A 22,092-nucleotide genomic window follows, 5' to 3' on the forward strand; every position below is an offset into this window, starting at 1 on the left:
CGCTTGAAAATAGCCAGTGACTCGGCTGTCCGGACCTCTAGGGGAAGTTCATTCCACCACCTTGGTGCCAGTACAGAGAAGAGTCTTGTAGTATACTTGCCTCTTAGCCTGAGAGATGGTGGAACCAGTCGAGCAGTGCTGGTAGATCGGAGGTTGCGGGGTGCAGTGCGAGGAATGATGAGGGCTTTGAGGTAAGAGGGGGCTGGTCCATTTTTGGCTTTGTAGGCCAGCATCAGTGTTTTGAACCGGATGCGTGCAGCTACCGGAAGCCAGTGGAGGGATCGCAGTAGCGGGGTGGTATGCGAGAACTTTGGCAGGTTGAAAACAAGCCGGGCAGCTGCATTTTGGATCATTTGCAGAGGACGGATTGCGTTCATAGGTAGACCTGCCAGCAGTGCATTGCAGTAATCCAGTCTAGAAATGACAAGAGACTGAACAAGTACCTGGGCAGTCTGTGTGGACAAAAATGGCCGAATCCTTCTAATGTTGTAGAGAAGAAACCGACATGAGCGAGTCACATTTGCAACATGAGAGGAAAAGGACAGTTGATTGTCCATGGTTACCCCAAGGTTGCGAGCTGTGGCTGAAGGGGAGATCAGATCGTTGTGCAAGGATATAGCAAGATCGTGACCTGGGGATGAATCACCTGGGATGAATCACCTGGGATTTAAACTTTCTATTCCAAATTTAGTTCCCTTTAGCTATTTTAATAACTTATGAGTGATGCTTTCCACTAGATTTTGACTGTGGCGATTTGCCCATTCATTAGGCAAGCATTAGTCAGGTGGTCAGCAGGTTCAGTGAGGTCAGGCTTAGGTCTCTGTGCAGACCACTCGAGTTCTTCCACACCATCTCCGGAAATCATGCTTCCATGACCTTGCTTTGTGCAGAGGAGACAGGTCATGCTGAAACAGGAAAAAGGCATCATATACAATTGTGTGCTTGCTTAAAGATTTTGGCAACAGTTTGGGGTAGACGCACAGGTACTGTATATATGTATAAATGGAAAGCCTGACAAAAACATGTTAAATGTAATGTAACACAATGCAAATCTGTTTCTAAAACGATAAAACAAAAGTAATTATCAGCTATTATATCTTTTTTTTTTTTTTTTTTTTTTTTTGCCTATAGTAGTAAATGTGCACAGGCTGTAGTAAATGCATTTATTTGGCTGGCCTATCACGCCACTTGGCTTGTATTAATCGCGCAATGCATCACGGATGTGCATGCCCAGCATTTACTGTGTCCCCATTGGCTGCCGACCAGTAGCGCGTCGCTAAGCAACCGCCGTCGTGCAGAATCAGCACCTAAGTGAGGCGAGTGCCGCATTGAGCAAATCACACGAGTTCTCGCGTGCGCTATGACGCGCCCATCAGGGCTGTTGTTCGGGGGCGTCCATTAAGCAGACCTAAGAAAGTTTTATTTGCCAAATGTAACGTCTGGGTGGAAGGGTTCATTTTAGAAAGAACGGATTGGTACGAATTAGCAGGTGATTAGCCTATAACACGAGCGTGCAGACGGATGAGTCCGTATGGCGGCGATGACGTAGCGCGCAGCTTCTTCTCACGTCCGGCATCCGGACACGGACCCGGGAGTCTGCGGGACTGCGTGACTGCGGGAACGAAAACACAAAACGCAAAATGAAAATTCTTATGAGATGTAGCAGCTGTTCGAGTGCGCGTTCATAGTGAGTAAAGACCCGATGGCATCTGTTTGTTTGTTTGTTTGTTTTATTTAATGGGGGGGTTTTGATACCGAGAAGAACGCGATACTGGCTTGTAGGAGGACGGATTGTGATCTTATCCAGACAGGGAGGAGCAGCTGTACTACCACCGCGGCCTGCTGAAAGCTCCGGTACTGCAATGGCACACGGAAGGATGCAGAAGGATGCAGGAGCGCGCGAGACGAAGGGATCCAGCGCGAGCGTTGCGGTGATGGGGATACAGCAAACACTTACAGAACTCTGATAAGAAAAAAAACAAAAACAAAAAAACAACAACACATAGACAGAGAGAGAGAGAGAGAGAGAGAGAGAGAGAGAGAGAGAGAGAGAGAGAGAGAGAGTAGGATGTGTTGTCGCATATGCAGGGTTAAATATTACACGTTTATGAACAGCTCATATTAGGCGACCTGATACAGTTTCCCCAGCCGTGAAGCCGCCTCCAGAAATCGCCAAAGTCATTTGGACGTTTCGCCGATTTTCGATGAAAGTACTGTGAAATAAAATGCCGTCACCCTCCGACTCCAGCAGCGCGGCATCGCTTTCTGGCTCGCGCGCCTTTTCGGGGAGCCGCAGAGGTACTTCCGGCAGGGCGAGGGCGAGTGCGCGCGTGCTGCTCTACCTGGGCCTGTGTCACCTCGCGCTCGGCGCCATGGTGCTCGCGTTCAGCTTCACCAGCCTGGCGTTCAGCGCCTCTGCCCGGGTGCGACAGTCCTGTCCTTTCTGGGCTGGTTTCTTCGTAAGTCTCTCTCTCTCTCTCTCTCTCTCTCTCTCTCTCTCTCTCTCTCTCTCTCTCTCCCTCCCTCTCTCTCTGTGTGTGTGTGTGTCTAAGTAAATAATATATTTATTTTTTATTATATATTTATTATTTTTATATATATATATATATATATATATATATATATATATATATATATATATATATATATATACAGAGTGTCTTCTTCTTCTTCTTCTTCTTCTTCTTCTTATTATTATTATTATTATTATTATTATTATTATTATTTTATTTATTTATTTTTCACACACAAACACACACTAATTCAAACTCATGCAAACCTACCAGCATGGGAGAAAAAACTGAACCCTAATGAAACCCCCACAGTACATGCACCCACAGAAACTCCACATAAGGAACATAGAAAACATTATTACAATAAGACATTATTACAATCATTAGATAAATACAATATTCAAAGGCACTGGCAAGTTTTCAAAGTTTCCTCAGATGCCAAGACGTTTCCAGTGACTTTCAGCCAAATGCCTCACTGATTCACGTGTGTCGAACATGAGTACATCTATCATAGAAAGTACAATTGTGTCTTCACTTCAAAACAGGAATCAGGTGCCTGTAATTTTGGCCAAATTAACAAGCTTTACACACACACACACACACACACACACACACACACACACACACACACACACACACACACAAACATACAGAAAAATCAAGCATTTTTGCCCACAAAAAACTTATTTAATTTACTGAAGGGTATGTTATCCAACACCAACTGGGCCTGAAAAGGTAATTGCCCCTTAGATACCTAAGTGCCCAATTAAGCAAATGTAATAAATAGTTAGAGACACAGCCAGGTTTGATTGCTACTAGCCACACGGAATCAAAACATCATACAACCCCTGGCAAAAAGTATGGAATCACCCCTCTCAGAAGATGTTCATTCAAATGTTTAATCGTGTAGAAAATAAAACAAGTACATATATGCCACAAAACAATTTTCACTCAACAATCCAAACTTCTGGCTGTATAAAACAATTAAAAATAAACAAAACAAAACAAAGATAACTATAGTCAATTACAACTGTTTTTACAGATCAAACAGAGGGGGAAAAAATGGAATCACACAAATCTGAGGAAAAGTATATGGAATCACCATGCACTTTGCATTTCTAAAACAAACACCTGTATCTGATTACAACTGCTGATTAGTCTGCAGTTAAAAAGAGTGCTTGCACACATTAGTGATGTGTTGAACCAAGATGATTGATATAATTCATGGCTCTAACACGAGAGATGTCAGTTGAAACAAAGGAGAGGATTATCAAACTTCTCGAAGAAGGTAAATCTTCACGGAATGTTGCAAAAGATGTCGGTTGTTCCCTGTCAGCTGTGTCTAAAATCTGGACCGGGTACAAATCAAATGGAAAGGTTGTAAAAGGGAAGCGTACTGGTAGACCAAGAAAGACATCAAAGAGCCAAGACAGAAAACTTAAAGCAATATGCCTTGAAAACAGAAAATGCACAACAAAACAAATGAGGAACAAATGGGCAGAAAGTGGAGTCAATGTCTGTGACCGGACTGTAAGAAATGGGATTTACATACAGAAAAGCCAAATAAAAACCACCATTAACATCTAAACAGAAAAAAACAAGGTTTCAGTGGGCTAAAGAAAGACAATCTTGGATTGTGGATGACTGGATGAGAGTTATATTCAGTGATGAATCACGAATCTGTATTGGGCAGGGTGATGATGCTGGAACTTTTTGTTTGGTGCTCTCACTCACTCATTTTCTACCGCTTATCCAAACTTCTCGGGGAGCCTGTGCCTATATCAGGCGTCAAGGCAGGATACACCCTGGACGAAGTGCCAACCCATTGCAGGGGGCGCACACACACACACACACACACACACACACACACACACACACACACACACACACACTATGGACAATTTTTCCAGAGATGCCAATCAACCTACCATGCATGTCTTTGGACTGGGGGAGGAAACCGGAGTACCCGGAGGAAACCCCCGAGGCACGGGGAGAACATGCAAACTCCACACACACAAGGTGGAGGCGGGAATCGAACCCCGACCCTGGAGGTGTGAGACGAACGTGCTAACCACTAAGCCACCGAGCCCCGCCCCCTTGTTTGGTGCTGTTCCAATGAAATTTATAAAGACAACTGCCTGAAGAAAAAAAAGGGGTTGTATGTCAGGTAAAGGTATGGGAGAGATGACAGTCATTACATATTCTATAAATGCACAAGTTTACGTTGAGATTTTGGACACTTTTCTTATTCCATCGATTGAAAGGATGTTTGGTGATGGTAGCATCATTTTTCAGGATGATAATGCATCGTGCCATAGGGCAAAATCTGTGAAAGCATTCCTACAAGAAAGACATATAATGTCAATGGCATGGCCTGCAAATAGTCCAGATCTCAATCCAATCGAATATCTGTGGTGGAAATGAAAGAAAATGGTCCACGACAAGGCTCCAACCTGCAAAGCTGATCTGGCAACTGCAATAAGACAAAGCTGGAGACAGATTGATGAAGTATACTGTTTGTCATTAGTTAAATCGATGCCTCAGAGAATTCAAGCTGTTATAAAAGCCAGAGGTGGTGCAACAAAGTACTAGTAGTGTTTTTATTTGGCGATTCCATATAATTTTCCTCAGATTTGTGTGATTCCATATTTTTTTCCTCGGTTTGATCTGTAAAAACAGTTGTAATTGACTATAGTTATCTTTGTTTTGTTTTGTTTAAAGTGTTTTATACAGCCAGAAGTTTGGATTGTTGAGTGAAAATTGTTTTGTGGCATACATGTACTTTTTGTTTTACACAATTAAACATTTGAATGAACATCTTCTGAGAGGGGTGATTCCATACCCCGCCAGGGGTTGTAGTATAAGAAAGCAAGTATAAGAAAGCTATTTAAATATATCAGCATAGAAAGGGTTACAAAAACATTTCTATGGCTTTGGGATTTGCACGACCCACAGTGAGAGATTTTCTATCTCCAAATGGAGAAAACTTGGTCAATCTTCCTAGAAGTGGCCTACTTAAAATTCCTCAAAGAGTGCACTGGTGACTGAAGTCACAAAATAACTCAGAGGAACATCTAAAGGGCTGTAGACTTTGCTCGGCCCAGATAAGGCCAGCATCCAGGACTCCGCCATTAAAAAGAGACTGGGCAAAAATGGTACTCATAAGTGTCGTGACATACAGCTAAGTATGGTGACCCATACTCAGAATATGTTCTCTGCATTTAACCCATCCAAAGTGCACACACCCAGAGCAGTGGGCGGCCATTTATGCTTCGGCACCCGGGGAGCAGTTGGGGGTTTCAGTGCCTTGCTCAAGGGCACCTCAGTCGTGGCCGGCCCGAGACTCGAACCCACAACCTTAAGATTACAAGTCAGACTCGCTAACCATTAGGCCACGACTTGCCCCAAGTCTCTTGCTCTCTCAAGCCTTTTGAGATAATTTTCTGTGGACTGGTGAGTTGAAAGTGAAACTCTTTGGAAGGCATAGGACTTACAGTCCAGATAGTCAAACATGGTGGGGGTAGTGTGTTGGTATCTGGATGTTTTGTTGCTTGAAACATGAATTCTACTTCCTACCAGAAAATCCTGAAGGAGAACCAATCATCCAGTCATCAGACTATGATTTGAAGTTCAATTGGGTTCTGCAGCAAGACAATGATCCAAAACATCTCCAATTCTGTGTAGCTCAGAAGAAAGAAATTTAGGAACGGTCCAGTCAAAGTGTGAAAGAAATTCCGCAGAAAGGAGTGGGATAAAATTCTTCCAAAGTGATGTGAAAGACAGATGTTCAGTTATTGGACACATCTGTTTGCAGTTGTCGTCGTCAAAACCAGTTGTTAAGGGGGCAGTTTAGCTGATTGATTTGGAAGGGCAATTATTTTTTGACAGACGGTTTTGTGATTTGTGACTGTCTTGTACAAGGATCTGAAACAACATAAAGGTACAAATATACAAAAATAGAGGAAATCAGGTGGGGACAAATAATTTGTCATGTGACTTTATTTGATAGTGAGGAAGTAAAACCATTTCCAGTTTCTCTTGACGGTGACATCAATCTCCGCATTTTACTGCAGGTCGTGGCTTCTGGAATAGTAGGAGTGATATCTTGGAGGAGACCCTTCACACTAGTGGTATGTTTCAGTGTCATTGTATGAGGACAATCTGTGTGCTTGTTGGCATGTGTTAAGAGGGAATAAGTAACAAATGTGTTTTGTGCAGGTATCACTGTTCATGCTGCTGTCTGCCGTGTGTGTGATTCTCAGCCTGGCTGGCTCCATGCTGTCCTGTCAGAATGCACAGATGGTCAAATCGTACCTCACCTGCCAGGTAAGAGATCTTCCTTTCCCCTATTTCTTCACTTATATTCTCTCCCCTACACTCACTTCTCTCACCTTTTTGCAAATTGCAGGTGGAGCATGGTCTCTGTGTATGCTGTGGCCCGAAACAGACATGCTCTTTGATAGAAGATGAGACTTTAGTGCTCTACCTGCATGCCAACTGCCATTCAGTACGGCACCAGCTCAAGGTATTTTCATTTACATTTGTACAGTTGTTAGATTGCTACAGATACATTGGTACATTGGTTCGACTTGTATGAAAATCTAGAAGCAGTTTATGCTAGAGGGAGTGGGTGGGGTCAGTTTATATTTCTCAGGAGATTTCTACCAGTCACACTGTAATTATCTACAGTACCATTATGCACTCAGGAAATGCTCCAGATTTATTGACTGATTAGATTACATCACACAAGGCCAGCTAGCAGGCCCAGAGGGTGTTATACAATCAACATCACGTTTTGATCAGTTAAACTTTCTATGGGTAAAGGAAGTGTTCAGAACCTGCACAACCAGCCTCAGTAGGTCCTGAAGAAGAGATGATGCCGAATTCTAATTATGCACGAGCATGAAATAGAGAGATTTAAAAAACATAAACAAGTAATAATATGTTTTGAGTTGTTTTCCTGTGTATTAAGTGACTGCACTTAAACTTTGCCTTTTTTGGCATGAATGTATTAAATGTATTAGATGTATAGTGGGCATTTGTTAGCTCTTGCTGCAGTTTCCATTTAGATGCAATACAGTTAGATGCAATAATCACCCCGTGGATCTAAAAGGGGCTGATAGCATGCCAGCCTGTGACTGCGCAATATCTAGAATACTGTAAATCAATAGAACATCATTGGACCAGATGATTTTATGATCATTTAATATTAATTAAGATTACCATTTGTTAAATGACTCTTTTGCACCTGCCCCTATTGACGAACCGGCATTATACAATTTAATCAATTTTCTGCGTGTGTGTGTGTGTGTGTGTGTGTGTGTGTGTTTAGGACCTGCTGTTTAGTGCCTGTGGACTTAGCATCCTTTCTACCATCATATGCACTTTGTCAACAGTCACTTGTAGCATCCATATTTTTTCTCTGGACTTGCTTCATCTGGTGAGTATCAGGCACTATTTACATAGATATTTTGCTACAACCCACACATAAGTGCATATTATGATGAATGCTAAAATGTCTTTGTGCTCTTATCATAGACAACATTTTCACAAGATTGATTTCCTTGAGATTTCCTTGTTCCCTCGCCTCCTATGTGTCTCCGTAGTTGGCACCTCACCGAACACGTTCAGTTAACCCAGAATGCACCACTCCTCAGGATGCCTTTCTCACTAATATGATGGACTTTGAAGAATTTGTCCCACCCATCCCTCCACCTCCTTACTACCCTCCCGAATACACCTGCAGTTCTGAAACGGATGCTCAGAGGTAAGAAACACATACACACACTGCACTTATCACACATTAATTAGTTTTTTTATTCTCAGTGTGACATGGGGTATTTAGCAATATAATTTGTTGTGACAAATAATTATAAAATAATTGCTGATAGACTCGATCCTGATCTCCGGTTAAGGTTTGTGTAGAGTTCTGAATGTCCTCTTCATTTTCAGATAAATCTCCTGCCACAGTCTCAAAACAGTCATCATATACTATACTAGTATAATATAGTATAGCCGTACCTTCATCAATTTCCCTTTTTCTCTTCTGTGAAAAGAACGTGAAGTTAATGATGGAAAACCTACTGACTGTTACAAAGGACTGAAACCTTAGACTCCGCCCATATTTGTTAAAATCAACGTCTCTTTGCCCGATATCATGGATTGTGCATTTTTTTAACAACTCATAGTTTCAAATCCATTTATTATTAGCCTTAGCATTACGTTGCCTTGTACTTGTACATGTGTAATATTCAATTCAATTCAATTCAAGTTTATTTGTATAGCGCTTTTTACAATAGACATTGTCTCAAAGGAGCTTTACAGAACATAAACATAGAGCAGAAGGTAGACATAATTAATGATAAAGGAAATAACGAATAATAAAAGAAATAAGAATTTACAGAATAAAAATTCTGGGTTATTATTAGATGTATATAGTTCACAATGTGTATGTATTTATTCCCCTATGAGCAAGTCTGAGGTGACTCAGGCAGCAGTGGCAAGGAAAAACCCTTAAATTGGTAAAGAAAGAAACCTTGAGAGGAACCGGACTCAAGGGGGAACCCATCGTCATATGGGTGACACTGAGGGTGTGATTGTAATATACAGTCAGTTAAATGTTGTATTGGTGTAAAGATCATGGACTTCGGATCTCCTTAGTATCACAGAGTCTAACTGGAGATGTCTCAGGATTCTTAGAGTCGGCCTCGGCTCAGTGGACGTCCAAAGGCTTCGTCCCACAGAGTACGTTGGGAGCTGGTACAATGTCTGGATGCCTCGGGATGGGTACAAAGAGAGAAGCAGTGGAGAGGGATTAACATATCTGCTGTTCATAAAAATGTGCTGGTCTGATGTACTGGTGCATGATATTATGGGATGTATTATGTGTACGCCTGACTAAAGAGATGAGTTTTTAATCTACATTTAAACTGGGAAAGTGTTTCTGAGCCCCGAACACTATCAAGAAGACAATTCCAAAGTTTGGGAGCTAAATATGAAAACGCTCTACCACCTTTAGTAGACTTAGATATTCTGGGAACTACCAAAAGTCCTGAGTTTTGTGATCTCAGAGAGCGTGAAGGATTGTAACGTGTTAGAAGACTAGTTAGATACATGGGAGCTAAACCATTAAGAGCCTTGTACGTAAGTAGCAGCAGTTTGTAGTCAATTCTATACTTAACAGGTAGCCAGTGTAGAGATGATAAAATTGGGGTTATATGGTCATACTTTCTTGTCCTAGTGAGAACTCTGGCAGCTGCATTTTGTACTAACTGTAGCCTATTTATTAATGATGTGGGACAACCACCTAGTAACGCATTACAATAGTCCAGTCTAGAGGTCATGAATGCATGAACTAGCTTCTCAGCATCAGATACAGACAGGATGTTTCTCAGCTTGGCAATATTTCTAAGGTGGAAGAAGGCTGTTTTGGTAGTATGGGCGATATGATTTTTAAAAGACAAGTTACTGTCTTATATAACACCGAGGTCTTTCATTGTCAAGCTACTAGTTGTGAGAGTTTCTGTGCACTGGTTTTTGGACCTATGAGTAGTATTTCTGTCTTATCGGAGTTTAACAATAGAAAGTTGCAGCTCATCCAGTCTTTTATCTCTCTAAGGCACTGAGTTAATTTGGACACTGTGGCTATTTCATCTGGTTTTGATGAGATATATAACTTTGTGTAATCAGCATAACAATGGAAACTAATCCCATGTCTTCTAATAATGTTCCCTAATGGAAGCATGTATATAGAGAAAAGCAGAGGTCCGAGAACTGATCCTTGAGGGACCCCATAATTAACTGGTAATAAACTGGAGGATTCACCATTTAATTCTACAAAATGGTATCGCTCTGACAGGTAGGATCTAAACCAGCTTAAAGCCTGTCCATGAATACCTGTGTAATTTTGTAAGCGATCTAGAAGAATGTTGTGGTCTATAGTGTCAAATGCAGCACTAAGGTCAAGTAGAACTAATAGTGACATACAGTCTTGGTCCGAAGCTAAGAACAAGTCGTTTGTAACTTTAACAAGTGCAGTTTCTGTGCTATGATGGGGCCTGAAACCTGACTGAAACTCTTCAAGGATGTTGCTCTCCTGTAAGAAGGAGCTCAGTTGAACAGACACAACCTTTTCAAGTATTTTAGACATAAACGGAAGGTGTGAGATAGGTCTGTAATTTGATAGTTTATTAGGATCTGTGTTAGGTTTTTTGATGAGTGGCCTAATAACTGCCAACTTAAAAGACTTCGGGACGTAACCTAAAGATAACGAGGAGTTAATGATATTAAGAAGAGGCTCACCAGCTTTATGTAACACTTCTTTCAGTAGTTTAGTTGGGATGGGGTCTAGTGAACATGTTGTTGATTTAGCTGTAGTAATAAGTTTATCTAACTCTTCCTGTCCTGTACTTGTAAAGCTCTGTAAAGCCTTAGGTGAGATTGTTTCACTGGTTGCTCCCATATGTTGAGTGTCACCTATTTTATTTCTGATACTTTCGATTTTATCAGTGAAGAATCTCATAAAGTCCTCACTACTGAAATGTGATGGAATAGTGTGTTCAGATTTCTGTTTTTTTTGTTAAACTAGCCACTGTGCTAAATAAAATAGAAAAATAAAGTTAAATCTAATCTAATAGGTTTAAAGTCCGCATACAGTAAGTCTGCGGAGAATCGTCCATTTCTAAGGATTTATGGTTACTATACAAACAAAAATATATTTATATTTAGCAAAAGTTTTATTTTATAGTTTATTTTTATCAATTAACAAAAGGAAACTAAATGAACAGAAGAGACATTTAAATCATGTCAGTATTTGATGTGAGCACCCTTTTTCTAGCTACACTTGCACACAGTTTTTAAAGGAACTTAGGTTGGTTGTTTAAAACATCTTGGAGAACTAACCACAGATCCTCTGTGGATGTAGGCTGCCTCAAATCCTTGTCTCGTCATGTAATCCCAGACAGACTCTATGATGTTGAAATCAGGGCTATGTGGAGGTCAAAACCTCCCTTCTAGGACCCTTATTTGTTCTTAGCTCTTAATGACATTGGCTGTATGTTTGGGGTCGTTGTCCTGCTGCAGAATGAATTTGGGGCTCCTCAGACTCCTCCCTGATGGTATTACACGATCCCCAAGGATCGAGGACACCATTAATCCTGACCAAAACCCCAACTCCATTTGGAGAAATGCAGCCACAAACTTGCAAGGAACCTCCACCATGTTTCACTCTTGCATGCAGACACAATTATTGTACCGCTACCAGGCCCTTGGCAAACAACCTGCCTCCTGGTACAGCCAAATATTTAAAATTTGGACTCATCAGTCCAGAGCACTGGCTGCCAGTTTTTCAGCAGCCTGGATCCTATGTTTACATCCATCGTTGAGTCGCTTAGCCTTGTGTCCATGTCGGAGGTACAGCTTTTTGGTCGCAATTTTTCCATTCCAGTTCTGGCCTCTTCTCCGGACAGTAGATGTGTGTATCTGGGTCCAACTGGTTTCTTTCGGTTTTTTGGTGTTGGCACTGCCGGACAACTTTCTATGTCAAAGGGAAGTAAGCATGATGTCTTTCATCTGCTGAATCAGACTACCTTGGCCGACCGCTGTGCCTACATTCCTCAACATTGCAGTTTCTTGGTGCTTGTTCAAAATAGCTTAAAACCCCAGTCTTTTTTTTTTTTTTTAATCTTTTTCAACTTGTCTGGGAGAGACCTTGCTGATGCAGTACAACTACCTTTTGTCTTGCTGCTGTGCTCAGTCTTATCTGTACCCAGTCTATGACCTGTGACATGAAACTGTCTTCCATATCCTCACCTCAGTAGCAGTGCAATTTTAAGCCTCCTACACAACTGGTTCAATGAACTTAATGATCATTAGCACCTGCTTGGTATAAATGATTAATCATACACCTGACTCTGATTCTACAAAATCCCTAACTTTGAGCACAAAGTGTGCAGGTTGAACAGTTGAACTTTAGTTTGATGCAAACTGTCATACTCAGGTTGCTTTTAGCACACTTGGCACTGTTCGACTTTATAGTATACAGTTATAGATGTGGAATGATTTATATTTGTACTATCCGGTGTCTTCCAGATGACGACGTCTATCCTTTCGAGTCTGCTTTGTTTCAAGGTTTCTTCTTCATATATCTCAGGGAATTTTTCTTTGCTGTTGTCACCTCTGGCTTTCTCATAAAGGATAAATATAACTTTAATGCTATATCAGGATTTCCGTAAAGCTGCTTTGTGAAAACGTGCATTGTTAAATACAAATAAAACTGAATCGAATTTGTCCGAAGGCGTGTTGGTTAAAACGTTAAAACCTGCTTAATGTTTCACAAATTTGCTCATGTTTCTGTGTGTCTGCAGTATCACGTATAACGGCTCAATGGAGAGTCCCGTGCCTCTCTACCCTACAGACTGTCCTCCTCCGTATGAAGCAGTGATGGGGCAAAGGGACCCAAGCCAGGTAAACAAATGCAAGAGACTATTTAGCTTAATCTAGTGGATCAATGATGGTGTGATCCATTGGCTTTTTTTATGCAGTTGCATGAGATTAAGTCTATGGCTTAATGTCTGTCTGTAGCCCACTCATGCTGGTGAGGCTTCTGCCGAGAGAGGAACCTCTGTGGGTTTCAGTGGTGAAGGTAAGTAATTTTATCTTCACGACATTTATGCTGTTGCTCTCTCTCTCTCTCCCTCTTTCTCTTTCTCTCTCTCTCTCTCTCTCTTTCTCACTCTCACTTATTCTTTCTCTCTTTTTTGTCTGTGTGTCACTCCTTCAGTGTCAGGTGACAGTGGCTCCCTGCTGATGTCTGAGATTGTAGATATTCCAGACGACAGTTCTCCATCAGAGGACTCGTGTGTGCTGGAGGTGGCGTTCGCAGTGCGGACTAGGGCACGAGGCGTCAGTGAGGGAGGGGAAGGTGTTGACTACAGCATCCCACAAACACCCACGGCTCGCTGCTGCTTCAGAGGCGAGCGATCCAACTCTTGCTCCTCTCCCAGCACCTACACCACCTCCACGTTTAAGTAAGGATGCACCGGGGATAATATTTTTTCATTCCAATTTTGATTTTATCACAGTTACTGTATGTATTTGTGAGACGGCCCAGATCCTGGAATAACAACCAAAAGTAATGAGCCTTGCCTTGGTGCCTACCTGCAAAGATTGTGTTAGGTGAGGATACAATTTAACCAGTTTAATATACTGACTATAAATAAATATATTAATCACCCAGATTACACCAGAACAGAACCCTGACTGAATTATGCAGTGATAATTTCCCATCCGATGTTAATGCAGACAGTGCAATCAGGCACCGGAAGAGACATCGATGAGGCTTGTGTTTAAATACGAGTGATTTTGAAGTTTTGAGGAATACGTTTTTCCATTAAACACACTGTTTGTACATAAGTAGATTAGGTAACAAATGTAGAAGTAAGTGGGATGGCTTTCAGTGGGTGACGCAACTGTAATGAAAAATCAGGGTCAAAATACAGGCACTAGTCAGCTGATCAGCAACCCAATATGGGCAGATTGTAACTTGGAAAACAGGACACAGAAACTAGGTCATTACCAGAAGATCATAAACAACCTGCAAGACATCAGTGTGTACCGGGTGTGTACTTTGCAGTGAAAATGTGAATGAAAGTGTTCTTTGTGAATGAAAGTGTTCTTTACAGTCATATTGGACTTGAATCTTTTCTTCTTTTTCAGTTGAAAACGCTGTAACTTACTAGTTACTGTTGTAACTTAACACCGGTTTCGACACTTGCAAAAGAGAAACGTTAAATATGTGAAAGTGAAGGGCTGCATGATTTGAAAATGGTAGCATGATTTTCTGGATTTCTCATGGTGCATTTTTAACTGAAACTGAACCGCTATAAGGCACTACCTTTAGCATCGCCATAATGCCCATCGTTTCTAACATCTCATGCATTTGTCTACACACGTATGCGTATGCTTCACACAATGCACACTGAAGATGTGTGCATTGATGCAGAACCCTTTGAGATAAAATCATGGTGCCACTACGCTTATTTTTACTTATCCCTACTGAACAAAAGCTGCTATTTTGTAACAAAAATGTCAGAAACTACTGAGCATATTACATATCGTTTAACTTTGGGAAATCTACTACTGTTAATATAACTGTTAATTAAAAACAGTAAAAAAAAAAAATCGGAATCCTTGATTTGTTTTCACTTTTTTTTTTCCTCAGTGAGATTTCTCCTTGCTCCTCTGTTGCCACTAGCTTGCTCATTAGGAATCAAAATCCACATCCAGATTTGTGTATAGACTTTGTGACTATGTCTGTGGGTAACTGAATTCCCTGAATTCCCCTCTGCCAACTCTAGGTCTCCTGTAATGCGACGTCAGGCCCTGCTTGCCTATAGTTGTTCTCACATAGAGATGCTAGGTGGTGCTGCATCCATACGCTCCTCAGTCCCAGAAATCCTGGTGTGTCCATGTACATCATCCAGACGGGGATCTTCTTCTGAAGCAACCAATCCACGAGCTTTGCCCTTCTCAGGTGTTACTCGAGATCACCAGTGCAGCATGGCTCCCGGTCTCCACCCAATCCCTTGTGTCCATCGGCGATGTGGCCGGGACAGTAGAGACAGTGAAGCTCTTCTTCCTTTGGTGAGGTCACACAGTGAACCAGGACTAAGCTCCTCCACCGATACAGGTGTGTGATTGCCACTTTATTTATCCTGGCTGTCTAAACAGACAACAGTTTACTAGCAACAGTAAACATCTATGTACACGTCGGGTTATTTTATTTGAACTCTGTGCACGTATCTTGAATAACTTGGAACCAATTGCAGCACAACAGAGAAAATGTTTACAAAAATTCAATCTTTATCAATCAAATCAATATCTATTTTATATAATTGATATACAGATCTAAAGTAACAAAAAAAAACATGACTTAAACACACTAAATTGTTTATTATGATAGGATAATGTGACTCGTGTTACACTATATGCCCAAATGTTTGTGCACCCATGACCATAACATCCATACGTGCTTCTTCCCCAAACTGTAGATTTCCCTTTACTGAGCCCTTCAATTTCCAACCTTCCAGGTTAACCCATTTTCCTTGCACCTCCATTATTGAGTGCTCAAATCCCACCCCAGCATTGCTCTTGCCATGCTTCTAGGGATTCCTCCAGGTTCTCTGGTTTCCTCCACTAGTCCAAAGACCTGTGTGTTATGCTGATTATCATTTTTAAAATGTCCATAATATCACCCAATTTAATTTATAGCCCGTTTCATGGTTTTTTTTTTTTTTTGCAGGTGATTTTCCTGGCTCAGTAGGCAGCAAAGGAATCGGTGACGGTGGCTCGCGTACCTCATCAGACACAGGTAAGAATTCATGATTACAGATATTAAAACAAAATATTTGTAAATCAATGGGTAGAAAAGGCGTTTAAAATTATTGCCTAGAGAAAATATTCACTACCCATATTAGTGTGTTATGACAAGTAGCTTTAATATGGCAGAAGTAGCCTGTATTAATATATATATATATATATATATATATATATTGCGTTAGCTTCAAACTACAGGATAGTCAGCATCACATGGAAGTTTTAACTTGACTATATTCTGCTTGGATGAAATATTCCTGATCAACTGTAACATACACATATTGTACACTTTATTAGGAACACCTACTCATTAACACAATTATGTAATCAGCCAATCACATGGCAGCATTGCAAAGCACAAAACCATACAGATAAAAGCCTTCAGCTTTGGTTAATATTCACCATCAAAATAGGGTAAAAACCCTCTGTGATTTTGATCGTGGCATGATTGTTGGTGCCAGACTGGCTGGTTTGAGTATTTCTATAGCTGCTGATCTCCTGGGATTTTCACACACAACAGTCTATAGAAAACAACTGAACAATGGTGCAAATGCTTTTAGCAGAAAATGGTCAGTAAAGAATGGGGACAGGGGAAGTCTTTAACTTTCACCTTTTAGTGACTGTGCACGGGAATGTAAACTTTAGAGATCAGCGGTCTCTGAAACCAAATTGTCTGGTGTCACCAACCACGGCACAGTTACAGTTACTGAGATGATTTTTTTTCTCCATTCTGATGTTTGATTTAAGCTGTATATGCATTATTATATACATTGTGCTGCTAACACATGCGCACACACAACTGATGTACAGGTGCAAGAATAGTACAGAATAGTAGTAATTTAAATAGTGCAAATGATATTAGGCTAAGGCAAAACATTACCTCTGTGTGAAAGCAAACTTCTGTTCTTTTTCTGGATGCTTCTTTGGCTGCAGGCCGGTCCTCAGCATGTCTGCTGCTGCAGCGACCTCCACTGGTGTCCACTGGTATGCTGCCAAGGAAAGGAAGCCTGAAGGCTACAACAGAGCAGATCCCCTCTAAACAGCCTCTGGCTAGTTCTCTGCGCATACACAAAGGCTGCACTCGCTCTTTGGGAGACCTTAAGGTCAGTTATATAAAGTATTCGAAGCAACATTGTGTTAGGGGGTTATGTACAATATTCATCCATTGGTATTTTTGATGGTTTGTAGTCTTTAGATTAGTGTTGAACTTTTTTATATTGGTGTTGGACTAATCATCTTGTCCAGGGTTAAAGCTAATTAAGTATTCATTACTGATTCATTCAGCACTAATTATTTTGTTAAGTGCTGATAAACAACAGGATCAAACTGCAAATGAACTGCAATAGATGTACAAAATAATACAACCATGTATCCTATTATACTATTTAAGGACACACCAGTTCTCTAAGTGACAGCTATGTCGAGGGAAATAGTTGAAGTTGATTCTTTGGGATGCAAGTTCATGTCCGTCCTCCTCGCAGGTCAATGGGGCGTGATGTGCAGCATTTGGCAAGCGATTTTGCACAGTGCCAGTCATAGAATTAACGTTGCCATAGTCCAGGGATTTGTATTTAAATTTAAAGCTCAACAGCAAGTTTCTTGTATTTAAAACTTGCACACGTATTGACCTGGAATATGAGATGTGTGACATTACATGCTGGTCACTTTACATTATTATTGTCACTTATTGCCTTGTTTTGACTGTCACATTTATTTTCTTTTGTTATTGTCACTACTTCTGCTGCGGACACTTTATTCCAATTTTGTCTGTTACTCTAGTCACTTCTGTTTTGCTCAGGAAATAAGCAAAGAACTTAGGAAGACTCTCAAAAATATTATAAGGAATTCCTTTAATGGCCGCCTTCCTGTTTTATTCCACTGTCCCACCAGCACAAATGCTGCTTTCTGATTTCTTTTCAAATACAGTTGGTAGTGTTCTATACTATACTTACTTGAAGTATTTTTTGCTTCTGCATAAAAGAGATATTTGAACCTTAAATATTTCCCCTGTGAACATCTGCTGATAATTCTGCTGAGTCATCAGTAATGCACAGTGACATGCCTCATATCTCCAAATAACGAAATGCATCTTCTTCCACTGCAGGTGACAAGAGTGCTAGTGCAGCGTTTGCTACAGAGGTCCAAACGAAATCTAGCACCAGCCTCTGAGCATGCTGGGAATTGTGGTCAGAGGCCCAAAAGGAGAGTTGGAGGGGAGGGAAACCTCCCGTTCAATCAGGTGAGAACTTTACAGTCATATATATATATAACATGTTTTAATCAACTTGATTAATTAACACTTGATATCAGTCGGCAATATAATAACACTATACAGCCAAATATTTGTGAATCTGACCATCTTGATTAAATCTGTTGTGAGCTCGTGTTTATGTCCAATCAAACTGCATATGTGCTGTGGGTTTTCTGTGTCCTTGCTTGTGTATATGTGTCTGTAATTGTATTTGTCCTGTTTTTCTGTTCAAAAGAATTTCTTATGGTCATTTGACTTGAAACACATTGATGTTTGTGCCCAATCAAATGACTCTATTAAAATGTGTGTAGGTTTTGCGTGCCTCTTGGGGTGCCAGCAGGGGTCAGCAATACCAGCACCGTTCCCAGCACCATCGCTGTGGTCACCACCATTCTCACAGCGAGGGTTACCCCGTCATCCGTCACAGCGATCCTGAACCTGCGAGGACAGAGGGTATCCACCTGCGCAGCTGCGGCGATCTGAGCTCTGTGTCAGCCGTGTCATTGCACCGGCTTCACCCACACACACATACATCATCAGGAGCATTGCAATTGGACTCCACCCTCTGAGCAAAGGCGGGGCTTGTTTAAAGGAAAGTAGAGGTTGTTGGTAATTCAGAAAAAGAATCGTCTCACCTTGACTGTTTTCTAACAGTCAACAGAAAGACTTAAGAATGGGGGAAATGTATCATATGGGATTACACAGGTAGAGTTAAGAAGTAAAAGACATTTTTGAAAAATCATTTTTGAAAACATTGAAATCTGTGATATCCTGTCACGAAAACTGAGCTTCCCCAAGAAAACATGGGAGAAATCTTTTGAGGAAACCCACTGAACTGTTCACCGATCCCTTTATATAATATGGACTACAGACCCATGACTGCCAGTACCTCAACACAACGTTGGTGTTCTGCCTTTCTCAGCCTCCTCTTCTTCCTTTCTGTCTGTCCATCCTGTCAAACCCACCATTCTCCCTCACTGTGACTCTATGGAACTGTCAAAGGAGAGTGTGAGGAAGTGACATATCTCCCACAGTGCTTCCAGTCACTACACACAAAGAAAAAAAAATCTGCACTGTTTTAAAGCATACATACTGTATCTCTTCTTGGTTTTGGTAAAAGCACTGAACTCTGGACCTTTGTGGATCTAGCTGAAAGATTGTGAGTCTCAATATAGATATGAAGCAATGTCTTACTTATACGAGACATTTTTTTGGTTTGGTATTTAATTCATCTCTTTTGAACCATCGATCTAGATAATGCCATAATGTAGAGCATTGACATGTACTACTGTCAGTCAGTCCTTAGAAAATACCGAACAGTGCAGCATAAAGAAAACAAAACCACACACACTCCTACATACAATCCCTCATCAATCCCAATCTATATATCATTCCATTTATGAGCAAAAGTCAAATAAAATGCACTGGCTTTTTGCGTAAGTGCATGCCTTTTCATTTACTTAGTAACACAGTGTAATAGTAGTGTTTTTCTTTGCATCTTTTTCTTTGAATTGGAATCTTGATATTTGATACTGTGCAGCATTTGCTCATATTTTTTATTTATTTATTTTTTTGCATGTAAGATTTTTCCTTGTTTTATGTTGACACAAAAAAATGTGTCAGCATGATTGAGGAATGCTGCTGAAGTTAATACAAGATGAAGCTCTGGCAATAAATAACACTCAATGCACTGCTTAGCTACAGAGTAAACTAGAATAAGGAACAAAGGGCATTTATTGTAAAATAAAATGTCTGTTAAATGATGAAACTGGGCTTATGATGAGTTTAAAGAACGCATTTGGATTTGTATGATACTTCTATCCCGATACTGTTTTCATCACCTTTTTTCCGACTTCCTCTTGACTTGTTTTTACATAAGTTATGTTACATGAGTGTCCACGTGTTAGCATAATGAAGCTAAAGGGATTTTCTTGGAACTGTGTACAGTAATTGTCTTTTGTCCACTATGTAAATGGCCATATATGGTCATATAAACTTGCCACTATGCTAGTTTGTTAATGAACTACTTAGCATAGTAATCAAAATGAAGTTATGTCACCTAGATAGTTGGCTATATATTGAACTACAATTGGACTGTGTTAAAGCAGATTTCATATTATCTAACGAAGTCGTCTTCATTGAACAGTAATTGTTATTTTTCGTTTGTTTTAATCATGAATAGCAGCTTGATCGCAAACCCTTCAGGGGAAAGTTGTTCTACTTAATCAGTTTTCATCCATCCTTCACACCTCCAAGGGGTCTAAACCATTCTCACCAAATCCTGAAATGTAATATAGGTCCCATAATGTAGGAATCAGGTTTGTTCTGAGTGGACATGATTGAGGAGGGTCACTAAAGTGGTAAAAAAAAAAAAAGCAGTATTGGAATGTTACCAATTTTAATGTATAGCATTTTAAGGAAAATGCTAAATGCCAGTGTGGAGTCTTCTAATTTAGGAATATATTTGAAAAACTAGTTCAAGGACTGATTGTAGTGAACTCCTGGTTCCTTGTTGTAAAGAATTTGAACTTTGAATTTATTCTGATATTTCATTCGCACTGAAAAACTGAAAACAACTTGAAAATGAGCTTAAAGTTCTACCTCCTGCTTTGCACTTTGATGTAATGTTAATAGGAGAATTTAAATTTATGGCTCTTGTAAGCTAGCCATTGATCTTATGAGGACGATAAACTGGGGATATGTTAACTTAAATGATTCAAGTGTGTAAGCGTAATAAACTTTTGATGCAAATTATGTATAAAAATGTACTGAATAAATGCATAGACAACAGAACCAAGTCATGCTTCAAATCTTGCTTCAAAGTGAAAAGGGTTTCTTTTTCAGTTTCACTATGAGCCAAGCATTCCCATAAGTCTCCACCTGTCTGAGCAAACAAAAATCATTCCTCTGGAAGCTGAGTCACATCAACTGGACTTCTTTCTTAGACTGAAAAGTTTCGTCCGAGCAGCTTTTTTCATTCTGAAGTTGGCAGGATCCCACAAATTTTTTCACAGAAAAAAAATCAGTCCTATTCAATTCAGTTCCATTTACTTATTTATTTTTAACAGTGGACATTAGCACAAAGCAGCTTTACATATTATATATCAACTGAGGAAATAAATCGTAAATGTTAAATATACCCCTAATGAGCAAGTCAGAAGTGATGGTAACAAGAAAATAATTCCCTGTGACGATATGAGGAAGAAACCTTAAGGGGAACCAGATTCAAAAGATAGTGTGATTTATAAATCATTTACCTGCTGTAACTGCATATTATCTGGTCAAAAAGTGCAATTGTGTAACCAGGAAATTAATTCTGATTAAACATGCAGTCTATATTGTTGATGTTATAAACTTTTTTCTGATGAGATTTGACCCCTAACCCTGGAGGTGTGAGGCGAACGTGCTAACCACTAAGCCACCGTGCCACCCTTGTTTTCAGGGTTGTTTATGAAATATATTCAGAAATGGCCAATGCCCTATTATTAAGAGTGTTTAATGTGGTAGCTCAGTAGTTTAGATGTTGGACGACTGATTGCAAGGAGATAAATTAAAGGGATAATTGAGATAAATGTAAGTCACTCTGAATAAAAGCATCTGCCAAATGCTGTAAATGTAAATCCCCAATGTGAAGCATGGTGGCAGCAGTATCATGCTGTTTGTTCAACTGGGCCTGGGGTTCTAATCAAAATAAGGTGATGAATGGCAGCAAGAGACTTTTCTTTGTTTCTTGTTTCTATCTCATTTTCCCCATCTGAACAGATGCAATTTGCAGCTGGAATAAATTTGGAGATTCATTTAATGTCCATGTAGCTTGTGATGATGAAGACTGAAATGGTATAAATCTCTTTGACAACTTAAACGTGTCAAAATTTGTTATCGTCTGATGAATAAAAGGTAGAGTTTTGGGGGCAAAAACAAACAAGTCATCCATAGAGCACTCTATGCAGGGTG

General features: G+C 40.3%; 1 protein-coding gene across 1 annotated transcript; it reads left to right on the plus strand.

Moving 5' to 3' along the window:
• The first annotated feature begins 1,604 nt into the window (after window positions 1–1,604).
• On the plus strand, window positions 1,605–21,003 carry fam189b (family with sequence similarity 189 member B). Its single transcript, XM_027148483.2, has 14 exons — window positions 1,605–2,459; window positions 6,587–6,643; window positions 6,732–6,839; window positions 6,922–7,038; window positions 7,846–7,953; window positions 8,120–8,280; window positions 12,878–12,977; window positions 13,095–13,155; window positions 13,294–13,540; window positions 14,870–15,201; window positions 15,814–15,882; window positions 16,821–16,990; window positions 17,992–18,126; window positions 18,450–21,003. Exons 1-14 carry the CDS (start codon window positions 2,226–2,228, stop codon window positions 18,705–18,707), a joined length of 2,157 nt encoding a protein of 718 aa, XP_027004284.1. The 5' UTR covers window positions 1,605–2,225; the 3' UTR covers window positions 18,708–21,003.
• Window positions 21,004–22,092: the final 1,089 nt, after the last annotated feature.

This window comes from Tachysurus fulvidraco, chromosome 3 (genome assembly GCF_022655615.1).
Source record: "Tachysurus fulvidraco isolate hzauxx_2018 chromosome 3, HZAU_PFXX_2.0, whole genome shotgun sequence".
NCBI classification, from domain to species: domain Eukaryota; kingdom Metazoa; phylum Chordata; class Actinopteri; order Siluriformes; family Bagridae; genus Tachysurus; species Tachysurus fulvidraco.

Bases quoted from the DNA above. Each gene is read 5' to 3' on its own strand.
- fam189b (XM_027148483.2), top strand. From the start codon at position 2,226: ATGCCGTCACCCTCCGACTCCAGCAGCGCGGCATCGCTTTCTGGCTCG. The intron at 6,840-6,921 runs GTAAGAGATCTT...TGCAAATTGCAG, and splicing joins AATCGTACCTCACCTGCCAG to GTGGAGCATGGTCTCTGTGT. The intron at 13,156-13,293 runs GTAAGTAATTTT...TCACTCCTTCAG, and splicing joins TGTGGGTTTCAGTGGTGAAG to TGTCAGGTGACAGTGGCTCC.